A 17,626-nucleotide genomic window follows, 5' to 3' on the forward strand; every position below is an offset into this window, starting at 1 on the left:
AATTCTGAAGAGTCTTAGTTTTTCGCCCAGGTGCATCTTAAACTCTAATAAGTGTATGAATCACCTGAGATTTACTAATCTGCGGTTCCTGACTTACCGCCTCTGGGTAGGGCCCGAGGAGCTGCGTTATCAGCACGCCGCTCCTAGGTGATGCCAGTGCTGCAGTTGCCACCGTCACATTCTCCGTGGACAGTGTCCTAGGGGAATAAAACACAAACAAACAAACAGAAAACCAAAAGCCCAACGTGATCAGAGCAGTTCATTATGAGTATTTGCTTTGTTAGTGGCCTTCAGGTAGATCATTAGTAGCCAGCAGGGCTAATACCTGGGTCCTTACACTTCATCTCGGGGGCTTTATTGAACAGATTCCTGGACTTAAATCCCAGAGATTTAATTCTAGGTTCAGAGAAAGGTCCAGTAAACTTCAGGTTTCATAAATATTCCAGATAATTCTGCAGTGTTGGGATTTTAATTGGCATTACATGAAAACTGTATGTTAACTTGGAGGGTGGAGATTGGCATATTGGTAGTATTGAGTATTCCTTACCCAGGAGCATAGCGTGTCTCTTCATTTTATTAAAGTTTTTTATTTCAGTGAAGTTTTTCTTCAGTTAGGTTCTACAACTTTATAAGTTTAGTCACATGTGTTTTCTGTTATATTGTAAATGGGTTGACTTATTCAGCAATGCAAAACAATTTTATTTTGGTGATCCTGATTTTTGGGTAAGATCATTTGCCTTTGATTGGGAATGTATTCTTCTAACCTTATCACTTAGGCCTAGGAATCAAAGTTAAAAAGACAGACCCTGTCTAGGAAGTCTCGCAGTCTGGTATGTTTTTAATGAATTAGTTATTTCAAATGCAGGTTAAGTCAGGTCAGTAGAGAAAAACACATTCAAGTCATAAAGGTGGAAGTTAACAAATGCGTAAAGAAACAAAGGAAAAGGATTCAACTGCGCGGGTCTGTGGGAAACCTGGCCTAAGGTCAGAGGGGCAGTCTGTTAGGTAAGTTTTAGGCTGTGATAATAATTTTAGAAACATTAAAATCTATAGCGCCTCATCAAGAGAGAAAAGAAATGGTTTTCTTAGCTTTCTTTCCGTAGCATAAAAATAAATTATTTACTTTGAAAATAATTCATTCTCAGGAAAACTGTGCCCATGTGCTTTGGAACGACTGTTGGTTACAGCAGCCTTCAGCTGTCTCACTCCGGACGGGGCAGTGTTCTGCAGGGAAGTTCCAGCGGATGCCCGGAACTCTCCGACCCAGGCATTTCGTTGGAATTATCGTTAACCAAAAAGTGCACATAACTACTATTATGTAAAATGCATTCTAACACAAACCTACATGTCGTTAAGATCCACAAGCTGAGTGAGAGAACTAAAGTCCTGGGTATCAATGCTTTTAAAGACAAAGCTTGTTTTTTTATTTTTTAATGGCACTTGCTCTGTCTAAAATTTTAAATGTCTTATAGACTATGCTGACACAGATAAAAATATCCATAACACTGTCAAATTATTTTATACTGGCATATTTTGATAGAGGTTTCTACTTTGTCTAGAGAACTTTCTCCTCCATTGGCAGATTCAATGTTCTCAACATTTCTGAAGTAGACAGGGCAACATTTTTGCTGATGGGGAATCTGAGATCAACGAAGGTCAGGGACCCTTAGAAGGCAGTTACATAGACAGTTTAAAGAAGGGGATATCTATATAGAGAGGACTGGAATTGGGAGCAAGTTCTGTTTGCTGCATATTTCAATAAAGAATACGAAAACATAACTTTTTTTGATGGCATATTTCTTTGAGAATCTGATGAAAGTTATGCAGACCCTTTCCCTGGGGAAATTTGCACACAAATCCTGCATATGATTCCAAAGGGTGCGCAGACTTTATGCCCTTGCGTTATACTCTCTGATTTCCCATAATGTTTATAATTTAAAAACAGTTTTCAAAGTTTTGTATTTTAGCTACTTAGACATTTTTCATAGTGGCTATAGGTATTTATAATCAGCATATAAATATTGGAAAGTGTATAGAGAATTTATGTTTCTAACCTATGTACAAATACTTGGTGGTGGAGATTCTGGTCCTGATTCAAATGTGTTTGTGTATATATTTAATTAAAGAGTTTTATCTTAATATGATTTGGCTTTTCTATCAAAAGTGCGTAAAATGTTTGTGAGGCTGTGTCTAGACTTATCTTCAAGTGTCAGAAGAATTTGACCAATTCCTCCCTTGTGATGTGCTTTGGTGACGCTGGCTGTGCCGTAAATGGGTTGCAGGTGTGCCTAGGTGAGTCTCCCGCACCAGTGGCCGGCTGCGTCTGAAGACCCCCTGCCTGTCAGCTCGGCTTGGAAGCCAACTTCCTCACTTACACGGTGGACTGGCCAAGCTGTTGGAAAACAGCAGTAACACTGGATGGTTGTCCATGAGTAAGATAAACACAGATGCAGTCAATGAATATTAAGTGCAGGGAATGGTGGAAGTTGGTGAGAAGGATATGCTGAATCTGCCTGACAGGCCGAATAAATCAGGAAACAGACTTAAGCTCCCTTTGGAAAGGATGAATTATGCAAACTAGTACTCCTTCAGTTTGAAAGTCTTTTTGTTTTTAGCAACATCAAGATAAACCTTTCGGAAACATGGTAGAGTATGTTTTTCTTTGGGTTCGCAGAGAATGTGGGAATATGTATCTGTTTTCTGAGTCAAGGTTTTGGTGTCCGGCCTTGGAGTAATAGCAGCTGCTCTGCTGAGACTTCGGCTCCGCACTGGACTTTTCTCGGTATTCCTCCCCTCCCCCTCCGCAGTGGTTACAGAAGGCGCCGTGTTTGCCTGGCGTGCTTGAGATTGTTACAGAGTGCGTGAGTAAGCATCAGCGTGTCAGGGCTGGTACCGTGATAAAGGATGGTGTCAGGAGGAGATAATGTATCCCATACACACCGTGTATCTTCTGTGACTTAAAAAAAAAGTTTGTCCTTCTTTGGAGTGGATGGTGTGAAATTACCATTTCCTAACCTACTCAGGGACGTTCAGTAATACAAATTTTAGTGGAGTTTTTGGCTAACCTTAGACTGCCATGTATAATTTTAATTGTGCTTTCATGAGCTAGACACTGAAATGTAGTTAATGTGTGCACACTGCTTGGTGTCAGGTTAGCTTAATTTCCAGGTGTTCCAAAAAAATGGGGTTTTCATTTTGCATTCTTCTATGAGCATTTCATGTTAATATTTTAAACTATAATGGTTTAAGCTGTAGTTATCTTCAAAACATGGAAGTAGAGCTGTTTTTATTGAATAAAAATAGAATTTATATTACAAAATAAACATCTAAAATTTAAAAAATGGCAAACAACTCATATTAATGGCTTTAGATCGAATTGCCTTGCTTATATACAAGTAGCTAAATATTAAGTATCCATATGTAATAAATTTAAATGTTACATATACTAAAGTAATATCTAAAGAAATATCTAAATATATTTAAATGCAATAAAAACTAAAATTGCATTTCATGTAAAAAAGTTTTTGCAGGATGAGTATATTTTAAAAGTTTAGTAAACCTTTTTTTTAATGAATTTCAAAATAGTTTTTTTTTAACAAAGGTATTTTTTTCGCCTCCCCTTAATACCAATTATTTAAAATAGTTAAGATGAAGTTAGCACATTCCATTATACTAAATGAACTTGTCTTTACCTGGTGTTGGTGTTTTACCTGTTTAACAACCCCCCAGTCTCTATGTGTGATGGATCTATTCGCAAATTCTACCCCTGTACTCCAGGCTTCCTCGCCTTTGTTGTAGACATGATGTCAAACTGTTTAAATATATTTTTAAACTTTTAAAAGCCTGAACTTCTCACCAAGTCAACTTATCTCTCTTGATTGAAGGGGGACCCAGTCCTAGACACCCAAGTGAGAAACTAGAGATTCACCTGCATCTTCTTTCTGTTATCCTTGTTATCTCTGTTATCTGTTGCCTGGACTACAGAGGTGTGTGTATGTGTGTGTGTGTGTTGATATAAATAATGGAGGAATAACTTTCCATTATAGAGTAAACAGTGTGGATGAGGCAGAAGTTCTTCACCCTTTACCTACTCCCACTGCCCCTTAGGAGTTTCCGTGTGTCCTTTTGGGACCTTCTGTAACGATTTGTCTCCCAGTTCTGACCTTGACTCTTCAGTCTCTTCAAGCAGTGCTTGCTAATTGTCTTTTTTATTCTTGCCTTGTTTTGAACTGCTTAAAGTTCTCTTTCCTCCGTTTTATTTCTTGCCCTTTATTAATTGGACATCATAGACACTTCCCACTCTTTTTTGTTGTTTAACACGATTGAGACTAAGCGAATAACTCCACGCCTCCCAAATGCAGGAACCTGAGAATGCTCCAACTCCTGTCACTAGCGTTCTGTCCTCAGGAGAGGATGTGACACCAGTCTAGGTATGGCCTGTGATGTTATTGTTTGGGATTTTACATCTGTCTTCACTTTTTTAAATTCACAAATTAGACATTGTGCTTATTGTTTTACAAGTCAGTGTTTAATAGCTACAGCCTTTGTTCACAAAGGAAGGTCGTATATGACCTTCCACGTAGGCTTAGTGCCTTCAGCTTGACACACCCTCCTTCAGCGAGGGTCGTTTTCTGTTGGCCTGAGAAGCCTTTGTTTTACCTTCATTTCAGACGGGCTTTTGCTGGGTGTAGAATTCTATGCAGATGGTTATTTTCTTTTAGGATTTTGAAGGTATCTTTTCACTGCCTTTTTCCTTTTGCTGTGGGGAAGTTGGGAGTCACTCTCATTGCGTTTGTGCGTAATCTGGTTTTTCTCACCAGTGGCTTTGATGTCTTGTCTCTGTGCTGTACAGTTTCACTGTGGTGGTATAAATAAGGTTTTCTGTTATTTATTCTAATTTAGAATTCTTTGGTTTTTTTGAAAGAATTCAATTAGTGCCTTTCATCAGTTCTGGAAAATTCTGAACCATTGTCTATTCTAATAATGCCTGTTCCTAATTCTTAGATGATAGGTGTATATTGAATATTCTCATCCCATCCTCCAGGTTTCATGGCCTTTCTTTCCTGCTTTCTCTCCTTGACCTTCTGTGCCACATTTTGGAGTGAACTGGCCCCTGCTGCGTGTAGCTGCACCTTCGGTTCTCTTTCTTCAGCTTCGCTTTATCTGATCCCCTGCCCCATCCACCGAGCTTCTGGCTTCGGTGATACTGTACCCTTCACATTAGAGATTCAGTTTGTGTGGTAAAATTGCCTGGCCAATTTTTTTTTTTTTTTTTTGGTGTTGTCAGTTTTGGTAGCCTCTTAATCTTTTTTTATACTCTGAATTTTTAAATTTCATTTCTTTAAACATGTAGAACATATTTTAAATTCTGTGATAATTCTGGTGTTTATAGTGTTTTCAAGTCTCATTCTGTAGTTGGTTGTCTCTTCTGACTTTGTTCATGGTGACTGGTTTCTTGAATGGTCAGTGATTTTCTTCCTTATTTTTAAAATGTTTGTTTATGGTGTAGCTCACATTCCTTAGAATCACACTGGTTGGATTTCTTTTTTTTTTTTTTTTTTTTAAAGACTTGAGTGCCTTTTCTCTAGTAAGAATTTGCGTTTGTCTCTGCCGGACTTGTAGGCATATCCACCTGGGGCTGCTTTAAATTGTTGGCTTAGAATTTTATTTATTTATATACTTTTTGATTATATAAGTAGTTGAATTACAAATGATTGAGAATTAGGATCACACTTAGAATGTTTTGGGGGATTCCCCTACATCATCCAGAACTGAGGCATGTGTGTTTTTAGTGTCATTTGTAGGATAGGTTGGCTTCTGTTTCACACTGAGGGTGAAGTTGTTTGTGAGTCCCGGCTTTACATGGTGAAACCAGCGTGAGCTTTGTCACCGTCCCCATGTTGGCCTTTGGTTCCAGGGCGCCTTATGGGTTGATGTTGTCTTCTGCTTTCTGTCTTCAAGGAAGTCTCTTGGTCAGCCTCCATGATTATTTTATCTGGAATCTTAAGGACTGCTGTACCAGGAAAGGTTTCTCTGAACCTGTAGTTTGCCATTTTGCTAGAAACAGAAATTGTAATTTAAATTTTAATGTGGTCAAATCTATTAGTTTAGATCCTTTTGAGTTTTTTTATATCTAAGTAAGAAATTCTTTTCTACTTCAAAGGTATGCACACATTCTCATATAGTTTCTTTTAAAACTTGGAATGTTTAACTATATCCTTAAGCCATCTGAAATTTATATTTAATGTGTTATGAGGTAAAGATCAAATTCCCCTGTCTACCCCAGTTCCACAAAATGAAGTTGACTAATTTATGCTTTCACCAGTGATACGTAACGTCTTTGTCATTTATCAGTATTTTATCTGGTGTGTATATATATTTGTACGCACACACACACACACACACATACACACACACACACGGCTCTGAGTTTGCTCTATTATTCTTTGGTCCTTTACCTCTACACTATTACCATGTAATCTTATCAAAGTTTATTATCTTGATAATTGGTGAAGTAACTAACCCTACTCTGTCTTATTCTCCCTCCTCCCCTTTATTGGTTTAGAAAAAACTACATATAATTAATGTATACAATTGGGAAGTTTGGAAATATGTATGTACTTACATTATTATCACCACAATTCATTATCTTATTTAAAAATTATCTTAAATGTTAGTGCTTCCGTGTGACTCTTAGAATTGGTGTAAGTAAACTTACGATTTTGATTGGAAGTATTACACATTAAATTTATTCAATAATATCTTGGAAAATTAAAAACTTTATAATGTGGAGTCTTCTTTTATATATATATATACATATATATATAAAACTGTTTCTTTAATATCTTTCATTAAGGTTTTATAATTCCCTCATAAAGCTCTCATGCATCTTGTATTTGATTTAATCCTAGGTACTTTTTTTTTTGAGACAGGGTCTCACTGTGTCACCAGGGCTGGAGTGCAGTGGCGCAGTCATAGCTCACTGTAAACTCGAACTCTGGCTCAAGAGATCTTTCTGCCTGAGCCTCCCAAGTTGATGGGGCTACAGGTGCGTGCCACCATGCCTGGCTAATTTTTAAAATTTTTTGTAGAGATGGGGCCTTGCCAGGTTGCCCAGGCTGGTCTCAAACTCCTGGCCTCAACCGATCCTCCCACTTTGGCCTCCCAGAGTCCTGGGATTACAGGTGTGAGCCACTGTGCTCGAACCTTGAACATATTTGTAATAGCTGATTTAAAGTCTTTATTAAGTACAAGATCTGGGTTTCCTCAGAGTCAGTTTCTTTTGACTGCTCCTTTCCCTCCACAGAGACCATTTTTTCCTGTTTCTTCGCATGTCTCATAATTTTATTTTGAAAGTTGGACATTTTAAATAATGTGGCAACTCTGGAAATCAGATGTCCCTAGGACTTTTTGTTGTTGCTGCTGTTTAGTGACTTTCCTGTCCTGGTTCAGAAAAGTCTGATTTTTTTCATGGGTTGCCACTGAAGTCTCTGATCAGGTAGATTTGTGGTCTGCTAATGATCGGAGAGAGATTTCCTTAAACACCTGGACCAATAAGTCTTCTAGCTTTTGCTGAGGGTGTGTGTTGGGGCAGGAATTCAGCGCTTCAGCTCAGCTTACAACTCTCCCATGGCCGCTGCTTTCTCCTCTTGCAGAGCCTCACAGTCATCCAGAGGTGAGAAGGCTTCTCAGTTCTTCCCTGGGCATGCAGCCTGCGCTGTACATGCGTGTGGTCTTTTAGATTCCCGGGAGCTAGAGCTTTCAAAGAGCTTTTCAAAGCCCCCTATAGACGTCTCTTTCCTAATTTCTCTGTTAAGTGTCTTGGTCAACCTCTTGCTATCCCCAGCTGGTGTCACTCCCTGTGACAGCTGCAATATTAGACACTTGCTGCTGATAGTTTTCAACAAATGCTCTGGTGATAGGGCTTTTTGCACAGAGTGAGTTCCGAGTCAGATCAAATAAAGGCAAACTTCATTTTCTGCTAATTGTGCAGTGTATAATTATTAATTTTATATTAAAGCTATGGTTATATGCAGTACAAGATATTTGCAAGTGAAAACAAGTCTATCATGTTAGAATTTCATACATGCACATATACAGTAAGCCCAGGAGATTCCAGATGCAGGGCTAGCTAATTTTAAACATAATAGGAACGCCTCTTTTCTTTTTCTTTCTGTAATTTGTCTTTTTCTAATTGTATAAAACCAATAATAAAGTCGGTATATATGTGTGTTTAAGGTAATGACCTTGATCTTTTAGATAAATTTACAGATAAATGAGTGATGTTTTATGAAACAATTGTTATCAAGCATGTCTATTTTTGCCCATTGATAAAGACAGTTCTTATAACACATTTTATAAGTCATTTAAGGATTTTTCTCTCAGGGCCGATTTATAAAATACACAGCTTAATTTATTGACCTGTCATGTACTGGCTTCCAAACATTCCTCCCACCCTGTCAAAAACTTATTTCTCTCTTCATTCAGCTGACTTGGCTAGGGATGACGTATCACTGTTTTTGAAATTCTGTCTAGTACCCAGAAGTGGGAAATTTTCCACGTTGAAGTTATTTATTGAAAAGAATTTATGTTCTCAAGTCAAGTTCAAGAGGAAGTATTTGATAACTGTGTTAAATTATGGCAGTGATGTGAAAAACCAGTGTCAATAACTTTGTAAAATACTAATATTTGAATTTCTAAGCATATATCTACATGTGCAGATAGATAATTTGCTTGGTGTGAACTGGACCCTGAGTGATCTTACGCATCATATGAAACTGTTTGTTATGAGCCACTTCTCCAAAACATAGGAGTGTCATCATGCCAAATCCTTGACTTAAAAAAAAACTTGTACTTTGGAAACATTCTGTGTACATAGTTCTCATTTGATGCCTGTTTAGGACTCTCAGGACTACAAGTGAAAAGAAACCATCTCAGATTCATTTACCAAAAAATTTTATTGGCTGAAGGACAGAAATTTGGTGTCCTGAATGCAGCTGAGCCTGAAGCCCACTCAGCTCTTTCTGTGTATGGTCTGTTACATGGTCCCAGTTCAATTAGCATTTTTGTGAGCCTTTTTAGTGCCTATGCAAAATGCCATTCTGTGTGACATTATTTATCAAATGATTTGGTTATTAGAAATAAAGTTTTCTGTATCTTAATTTTTTGGTAACAGAATTCTTTAAAAATCACAAGTCAAAGAATATGAATATTTTATGGCCCTTGATATATGCTCTTGAGGTGTGATTGTGGTGGAAAAGTTTTATTAATTTGCACATCCACCAGGAGGATATAAAAGATTATTGATTTAAAAATATCTCTGCTAAGAAATATGATACTTTACTATTAAATTGTGCTTTTTTATGGGAATTTTTTTTTGAACGTAGGAATATAACTCCTTCCCTCCCCTCAGCTATCAATAAGGATGGATGTTAAAAACTAAGCTATCAATAAAGATAACTTCTAAGTATATAATTCTGATAACAAATTTCACATGTGCAGTTGGATGTCCGATGGACATTTCTAACTTAGCATGGCCCGAACTGTTCTCTTGATATTCTGCCCCATCCCTGTCAACGAGTTTGAGATTCCACCCTGCTAACAAATTGGCCTGCCATAGTTCCACGGATGCTGGCAGAAGACATGAGATGGAAGGAATCTATTGTTCAGAGCAGTGGTTGTAGCCAGGTGATCAGCCTTCCTCCATTTCCCATGGCCTCAGTTCCCACGGGCTACGGGAAAGGGCCAGGTGGTAGCTGGACGGGCTTTGGGTTGTATTGCATGAGAGGGCAGGAAGTCTGCCCTGGGGCAGGGGACATTATTTTTATTACATCGGGAAGGAAACACACCTGCCCTTTGCTCCAGAGGGGTGTGTTGTCCGTGTCACCTCAGGCTGTTCACTGTGTAGACAGATCCTGACAAGACAGTTCAGAACAAAGGCAGCCGGTACTTGTGCTTGTAAGATATAAGAAATGCAGGAGGCCCATGTTAAATTAGCTTCCAGCAGTCTTCACATCAATGACGACTTCATTTTCCCAGTTCCTCAGTCCAAAAACCTTAAAGTCATTTTTAACTCCTGTTTTTCTCACATCCAGTATGTCAAGAAATCTTTTTGGCTCTACCCTCAAAGTATTTCTAGAATTCTTTTGTTTCTCACTGATTCCCACTGGCCTGGTCGTAACCACTGTCACCTTGCAACAAGGTTACTGCAGAGGCCTGCTCACTGGTTTCCCTGCTTCTGTCCTCCACACAGTGGAAATGGCAAACTCAGAGCAGTCACGGCGCACCTGTGCCCGGAACTCTCTATGGCTTCCCATCTCCTGGAGCAAAAGCCAAGCCTTTACCCTCATCCGTGTCGGGACCTGTGGGATCCAACTGCCTTTCAACCCTCTGACTTTTCTTATTTACTCCCCCTTGTTCATTCTGCTCCAGGCTGTCTGGTCCCTTTTCTGTCCCTCAAATATATCAGCTGTGCTCCCACCGCAGGGCCTTTGCACCCCCCGTTCTCTCTACCTGGAGTGCACTTGCCTCGCTGTTCTGTTCGCAGGGCAGATTCCTTTACTTCTCCCCATCTCTGTTCAGAGTCACCTCACACCTTCCCGTGCACCTGGACGAAACATTTTGGCCACTCCCATCCCTGCCCCAGCACAGTTTCCCAGGGCACTGTCCATCCCTGCTTTGATTTTTTTCTTGTCAGGACTTAGCGTTGTAGTGTATATTTCACTTGTTTATCTTGTTCCAGTCGCTCTAGAACGTAAGCTCACAGGACAGTTCTCTGATTTGTTTGTAGTTAGTTTCGTTCCCAGCACCCAGGTCAGTGCTTGGCACGTTGTGAGCATTTAATACGTATTTGTTGAATGAATAAATGATGGCTGCGTGGTGTCTGTCTTTCGTCTTAGGTGTGAGAACTGGCGAAGGGGAGCGTGAAAAAGCAAGACGGGGACTTGGAAGGAGATGTGTAGTGTGTCGTAGTGGGTGAAGGCGGGGAGATGTTCGCTGGCAGCGACGACATGGTGCAGACGTCTCTTGTCTCCCCGCATCCTCAGAAATTACTGCCTTTTGAGTTGCAAATGGTGTTTTCTGTTCCCCATGCTCACGCCTCTGCAAGTGCTCTTGTTTGTGTCAGGTGCTTGAGCCCTCCCTGCCTTCCCGCCCCGTCGAGTTACTAACTCTTCTTCAGGTTCCACCTCCTTTCATTGATGATTTAATAATTTCATATATTTGTGTTCTTTTTAAAACATTAGCTTGTCAGGGGCATAATATAATAGTACAGCTTTCTTTGGGACAGAATTTCTTTTGTATAGTTTGTTGCTCTTGGTGCCTTGACTGCATTGGATACTATTATATTCACATCTAGAGACTGGTGCTTTGACTCCACAGGGGTTTAATTCTAAGATTCTTTTATTTGGCTGCTAAAGGAGCTGAATTAATATTTCTGGTGCTTCCTCCCCCCCCTCAGTTTTGGAAACTGGGTGAGCACTCCGTCTTTGAGAGCAGTGAATGCGATTGGGTGAGGACTGTACTTTTCAGAGTGAGGATAGGCAAGAACGTATTCCTTGAAATTAAGGTTGGTGCCTTTCCTCCTGTTACTTGTTTATCTTCAGGCCACGTGTTATTTCAGTGTGAGACCAGTGTGGTTAGTCTGAAGTGTACACTGTGGTGTTAACTCGGTGTTTTAATTCTGGCTCTGCTGTTGATGGTCATGATCTTGAAGAACATGCTAAAATTCTCAGTGCTTATTTTCTCATTTCTATTTTAAAAAAGTAGAGGAATGAGGTTAATACCAAAAATATGTGTTAAAAGTTAAATGAGATAATTCTGGGAAGGTATAGCATGAAGCCTGGCCCATAAAATCCCATGAAATATATTGATTTATTTCTTTCTAAGTATAGGAGGCAATTTTTCTTGCAGAGGAAGAGAGACAATAGTCTATATTTAGAGTAATGTTAATTATGAATTAATTGGCAAATTTAAAGTATTTTTTAGGGTAGAATCAAAAGGATCTTAGTTTTATAGTTTATCATGTTATAATTGGCTCCAGGCCCACAGGCGGATACATGCCTCTTCCACTTGTCTAGAAGGTTGTTTTCAAAATGACATTGTTTTCTTGGGCAGTGGTTGAAACCAGAAGTTGCTGACAGCGTGGTATTTCCTCTGTTTTACTGATTTGCATGATGTCTGACGATATGTGCAATACAGAACAACCACATGCAGTTTTATCCCTTCCTTCTCTCTCTCCTCTTCAACTCCCTAGGAAAATAAAGTTGATAGGAGTAACGCCAGTAATAGCCCAGTCTTTGGTAAACATGTGGTGCTTGTGTGTGTTGGATGCTGGAGCTGTAGGTCTCTAGGATACCATAAACGTTCTCTGTGGCAAGAGACTTATGGTACCTTTGGGGAAGTTTCCAGTCTGGGTAATCAGATAACTGTTAGTGGTGGTGGTGAGGTTTTTGGATGGCAAGAGAGGAGTCACCTAGAGGGAAACACGCCATGTCTGTTCTTTTTCTTCCCTCTTTATGATGAACATTTAAAAATACACAGAAAAGTTGAAAGAGTTGTACAGTGAATAACTGACCATCATCTAGACTCAACTACTAATAACATTTTACCACGTTTTCTTTATATATTTTTGAGTACCTGTTAAGTATTAATGAGTAAAGTGACATGATGTCTACAGTTTACTTTGTGAAGACCCTAAGTCCGTCTTCGTTTTCCTGTTGCTGCCCCCACTCTCAGGGGCCTTTGCAGTTCTGCAGTGTCTCCCCTACGTTAATATACATGGAAATCCAGAGCTACAAGGCAGGATCAGTGCAGTTTCTTGTAATTGCAAACGGAGGGTGTGGAAAATCTGGAATGAATATGTACTGATTCTGGGGTGTCCTAGGACCTCTTTTCCCCTGTTGTTTATCCCTAACAGTTTACTTTTCCTTTGACTGTTTTGACTCGAACTGGAGTACAGGTAACTTTATTATTGCTCAGGATGCTCATTTCATAAGGGCTGTCAAATTAATAAAAGTGGTATACCATTTTTAGAAAAAAAGTATAATTAAGCTATAGCATGTTCTATGCCAAGAGGAGTTTTAAAAACTTCAGGGAGAAATCTTTGTTTAGATGCGGCAGAAGTAATTGTTCTTTTGAATACCTGGCTGTCTGTGTGCTTCTGATAAGGTGCTTTCTCAGCTTATATCCAAATAACTGTGGTGTAAATAATGAAGACATTTATTATCTCACATAAGAGTCTTGGAGGGAAGTGGTTCCAGAGTTGGATCAGCTGTCAGTGTTCTGGGCAGGTCATTTTCCCTCTGATTCTTTCTTGTATCATGGCTGCAGATGGCTGCATTAGGTCTAAACATCAAATACAATAAAATCAAAAAGTAGGAAGAGAGCCTTCTCCACCATTTTCTCTCCTTTATCTGGGTGGAATTTTTTCCTTGCAAACCTGGCAGACTTTACCTTATGTCCCCTTAGCTGGAACTGGTTACATACCCAGTCTTACCAGTTGCTGATACGGGGAAATGAGATTCCCACGATTGGCTTGGAACAATGTTGGTTCATCCCCTGGAATTGGAGGAGAGACCCACCTTCTCATCCCACCGATGTCTCATATTAAGTAACAGCAGTGTTTTGTCATCACAAGGGGGGATCAGATGGATGGGCTATCCACCTGAGTACATGCCCAACTATAGTAATACACTCGTAACATTTTTCATACACTGTGTAAGAGGTATTCCTGTGCAAAAAGTGTAATTTTAATATTTTAGCCTTTAACAGAGAAGCATGTTTCTTTGAGAAGTGTGTTTTCCTCTAAGTATTACTTCATGATTGGGTTAGAAAGCCAGTGTTTTTGCTTGTAATTTATTAGTTGCTTACTATAATTATTTTTGTCTTGGGTCATTGTTTATTTCCCTTTGATATTAAGCCTCCACAGTGACATTATATGATTTTGGCAGTTTCTGATTCTTTCAAATTAATTGGTAATTTCTTTCTATAGGTGGATTCTCCACAGTTTTCCTGGTGCGGACTCACGGTGGAACTCGATGTGCATTGAAGCGAATGTATGTCAATAACATGTCAGACCTTAACATTTGTAAAAGGGAAATCACAATTATGGTAAGGGAAATTTGGCTTTTTTTTTGGTTTTGTACTTCACCATTAACCAACTTTTAGGCAAGGTGCTTATTGGTTTATATACATTTAGAAAAACTTTGAAGATCGTTCAATTAGAAATTTGTGGTATAGTCGCATCCCTTGGTATCCAAGGGAGATTGGTTCCAGTACTCCTGCCGATCCGAAAATCCGCGGGTTCTCAAATCCATGAATGCTCAAGCCCCGGATGTAACATAAGATGGTGTAGTGTTTGCATGTAATCTGCAAATATCTTCCTGCATACTTTAGATCATCTCTAGATTACTTATAATATTAATACCTAATACAACGTAAATGCTATCTCAGTAGTTGTTATACTGTATTTTTAAATTACTTTATTGTTACTTATTTTCGTGTGTGGATATTTCAATCCACAGTTGCTTGGATTCGGGATGAGGAGCACCTGGGTGAGGATGGCTGTGTTGCTTCCCCACATCTGGGGATAAATACAGCCAGCTGTTTCCTCTCTTCCTCCTTCCCTCCTGCAGGTTCAATAGGGAAGCTGCTTTGCTTTCTTTTTCTTTTTTAAAATACGTTTTAATTATGGAATATTTTGAAGATAGAAAAATTAGAGAATTATATAATGAACACCAGTTTTAAGCATCATCCAGCTTAAGAAATTAAATTTACAGATGCTGTTGGAGCCCTCTGAGTATTCTGCAGCTGCGTCCCTGTACAAACAAACCTTAAAGATATTATGGTTTTGGTTCAAGACCACTGCAAGGAAGCGAGTATTGTCAACAAAGCAAGTTGCCAAATTTTTTGGTTTGCCAGTGCATATAAAAGTTACGTTTATACTATACTGTAGTCTGTTAATTGTGCGGTAGCATTAGGTCTAAAAGAACAATGTATGTGCCTTAATTAAAAATATTTTATTGCTAAAAAATAATATTCACCTGAGCCTTCAGCAAGTTATAATCCTTTTGCTGGTGAAGGGTCTTGCCTGGATGTTGATGGCTGGTGACTGATCAGAGTAGGGGCTGCTGAGGGTTGGGGCGGGTGTGGCAGTTTCTTAAAATAGGACAGCAGTGAAGTTTGCCACATCAATTGATTCTTCCTTTCATGAAAGACTTCTCTGTAGCGTTTTACCCACAGAGCTTCCAAAATTGGAGTCAGTCCCCTCAGACCCTGCCGCTGCTTTATCAACTAAGTTTATGTTCACGCCTTCTTCACCAGGAGTCGATTCCATCTCGATAAATCACTCTTTGCTCATGCGTAAGAAACAACTCCTCATCCATTGAAGTTTTATCACGAGATTGCAGTAATTGGGTCAAATCTTTAGATTCCACTTCCAGGTCTCTTACTGTTTCCAGCACATCTGCAGTTCCCTCCTCCACTGAAGTCTTGAGCCCCTCAAACTCATCCATGAAGGTTGGAATCAGATTCTTCCAAATTTCCGTTAATGTTGATATTTGGCCTCCTGCCATGAATCATGAATGTTCTTAATGGTATATGTAATGGTGAATCCTTTCCAGAAGGTTTTCAATTTACTTCACCCACCATTCATCAGAGGAATCACTATCTATGGCAGCTATATCCTTACAGATTAATTTCTTAAAAATAAGACTTGAAAGTTAAAGTTACTTCTTGAACCATGAGGTGCAGAATGAATGTTGTGTTTAGCAAGCATGAAAACAACTTTAATCTCCTTGTACATCTCTAGCAGAGCTCTTGGGTAACCAGGTGCCTTGTCAATGAGCAGTAATATTTTAAAGGAATTTTTTTTTTCCTGAACATTAGGTTTCAACAGTGGGCTTAAAATATTCAGTTAAACACACTGAGAGCAGATGTGCTGTCATTTAGGCTTTGTTCTTGCATTTACAGAGCACAGGCAGAGTAGAGTGAGCATAATTCTTCAGGGCTCTTGGATTTTTGGAATGGTAAAATGAGCATTGGCTTCAAGTTAAAGGTACCAGATGCATTAGCCTCTAACAAGAGAGTCCTTTGAAGCTTTGAAGCCAGGCCTTGACTTCTCTTCTCTAGCTACGAAAGGCTTTGATGGCATCTTCTTCCAGTAGGAAGCTGTTTTGTCTATGTTGAAAATCTGTTAGTGTAGCCACTTTTGTCAGTGATCTTAGCGAGACCTTCTGCGTGCTGGTTCACCTTGCACTTGTGCGTCTTGGGGACAGCTGCTAGCTTCAGACTTCTCCTCCACAGCTTCCTCGCCTCCACCTTCACAGAGTCAGAGTCGCGCTTCGCCCTGGATCAGGCTTTGGCTTAGGGCATGTTGTGGCTGGTCTTCTGTCCAGACCACTCGAACTGTCTCCACACCAGCAGTCAGGCTGTTTTGCGTTCTTGTCACTCGTGTGTCCACTGGAGCAGCACTTTCAGTTTCCTTCAAGAACTTTTCCTTTGCGTTCACAACTTGCAGCATCTTGCAGGCCAAATAAATGAGAGTGTAATTGTTAGTTAATAAGTATTAGAGCTTAATTCCTTTTTTTAAGAGAAAAATAAATAGAATAAAAATTCTAATATTTTATTCTGGAATCCTAAAAGATTATCTTGTATACTTTTGGAGCCTGTTACTGTTGAGTGAACCATCTTCTCATAAAAATAAATAGTCATTGATATTTGTCTGTTAGAAACTGACAGTCATGTGCAGGTGAACTTTCCACTGAAACCATCAACGTTTGTGGTTGGTTGAAACACTAAGTTTCATACATTCTTACCTCTTGAAATTGTTTAAATACATTAATTTATGCTTCAGTTATATAGCTTTTAGCATGTATATTTTTCAGTTTTTAATTTTTTTTTATTTACAGAAAGAGCTGTCTGGTCACAAAAATATCGTGGGCTATTTGGACTGTGCTGTTAATTCAGTTAGTGACAATGTATGGGAAGTGCTCATCCTGATGGAGTACTGTCGCGGTAAGCGTCTTCCTGCATTTGTATCATACCAAGAAGTTTCCCCTTAAAATGGCTTAATAGGTGCCTTGGTTTTTCCTAGGGCACCTGTTAACTTATTCGAGACACTTATTGAAATTTAACTTTCATTATCTAATTAGGAATGCTGTTAGAAATTATTTAAAAGTCACAGTTGCTGCGATTATGATTATGACCATGTGAATGGAGAATTAGAAAAGTGCAGTTGAGTTTAAACAGGAAATCTCAGCAGGTAAATTGTTACAGTGGTACAATTTATGCAGTTCCAATCTCAGCAGGTAAATTGTTACAGTGGTACAATTTATGCAGTTCCAATCTCAGCAGGTAAATTGTTACAGTGTTATAATTTATGCAATTCCAATCTCAGCAGGTAAATTGCTACAGTGGCTCTTTATGCAGTTACGATCCAGTCAAGAGGAGCTTAATATGTCAGTGTTAGTATTGTGAGATTTTTCAGCATTCTGCTGTGTTATTGTAAACATTAAATTTAACAAGTTTAGAGAATCCGTTTTGATCTGTAATCTTTATAAACTTGTGTTATGTGGGTTTTTGTTCCTTTGTATATATCAGAAGATAAAAAACCACATTTGATTTAGAC

At 39.0% G+C, this 17,626-nt stretch overlaps 1 protein-coding gene across 1 annotated transcript in view; it reads left to right on the plus strand.

Moving 5' to 3' along the window:
* Positions 1 to 17,626, plus strand: part of BMP2K (BMP2 inducible kinase) — a 96,851-nt gene that overhangs the window by 15,145 nt on the left and 64,080 nt on the right. The window contains exons 2-3 of the mRNA XM_045536631.1: positions 13,991 to 14,109; positions 16,908 to 17,013. Coding sequence (XP_045392587.1) covers positions 13,991 to 14,109; positions 16,908 to 17,013 — 225 coding nt within the window. The remainder of the gene's footprint in view (positions 1 to 13,990; positions 14,110 to 16,907; positions 17,014 to 17,626) is intronic.

The sequence above is a fragment of the Lemur catta genome, chromosome 24 (assembly GCF_020740605.2).
Source record: "Lemur catta isolate mLemCat1 chromosome 24, mLemCat1.pri, whole genome shotgun sequence".
NCBI classification, from domain to species: Eukaryota; Metazoa; Chordata; class Mammalia; order Primates; family Lemuridae; genus Lemur; species Lemur catta.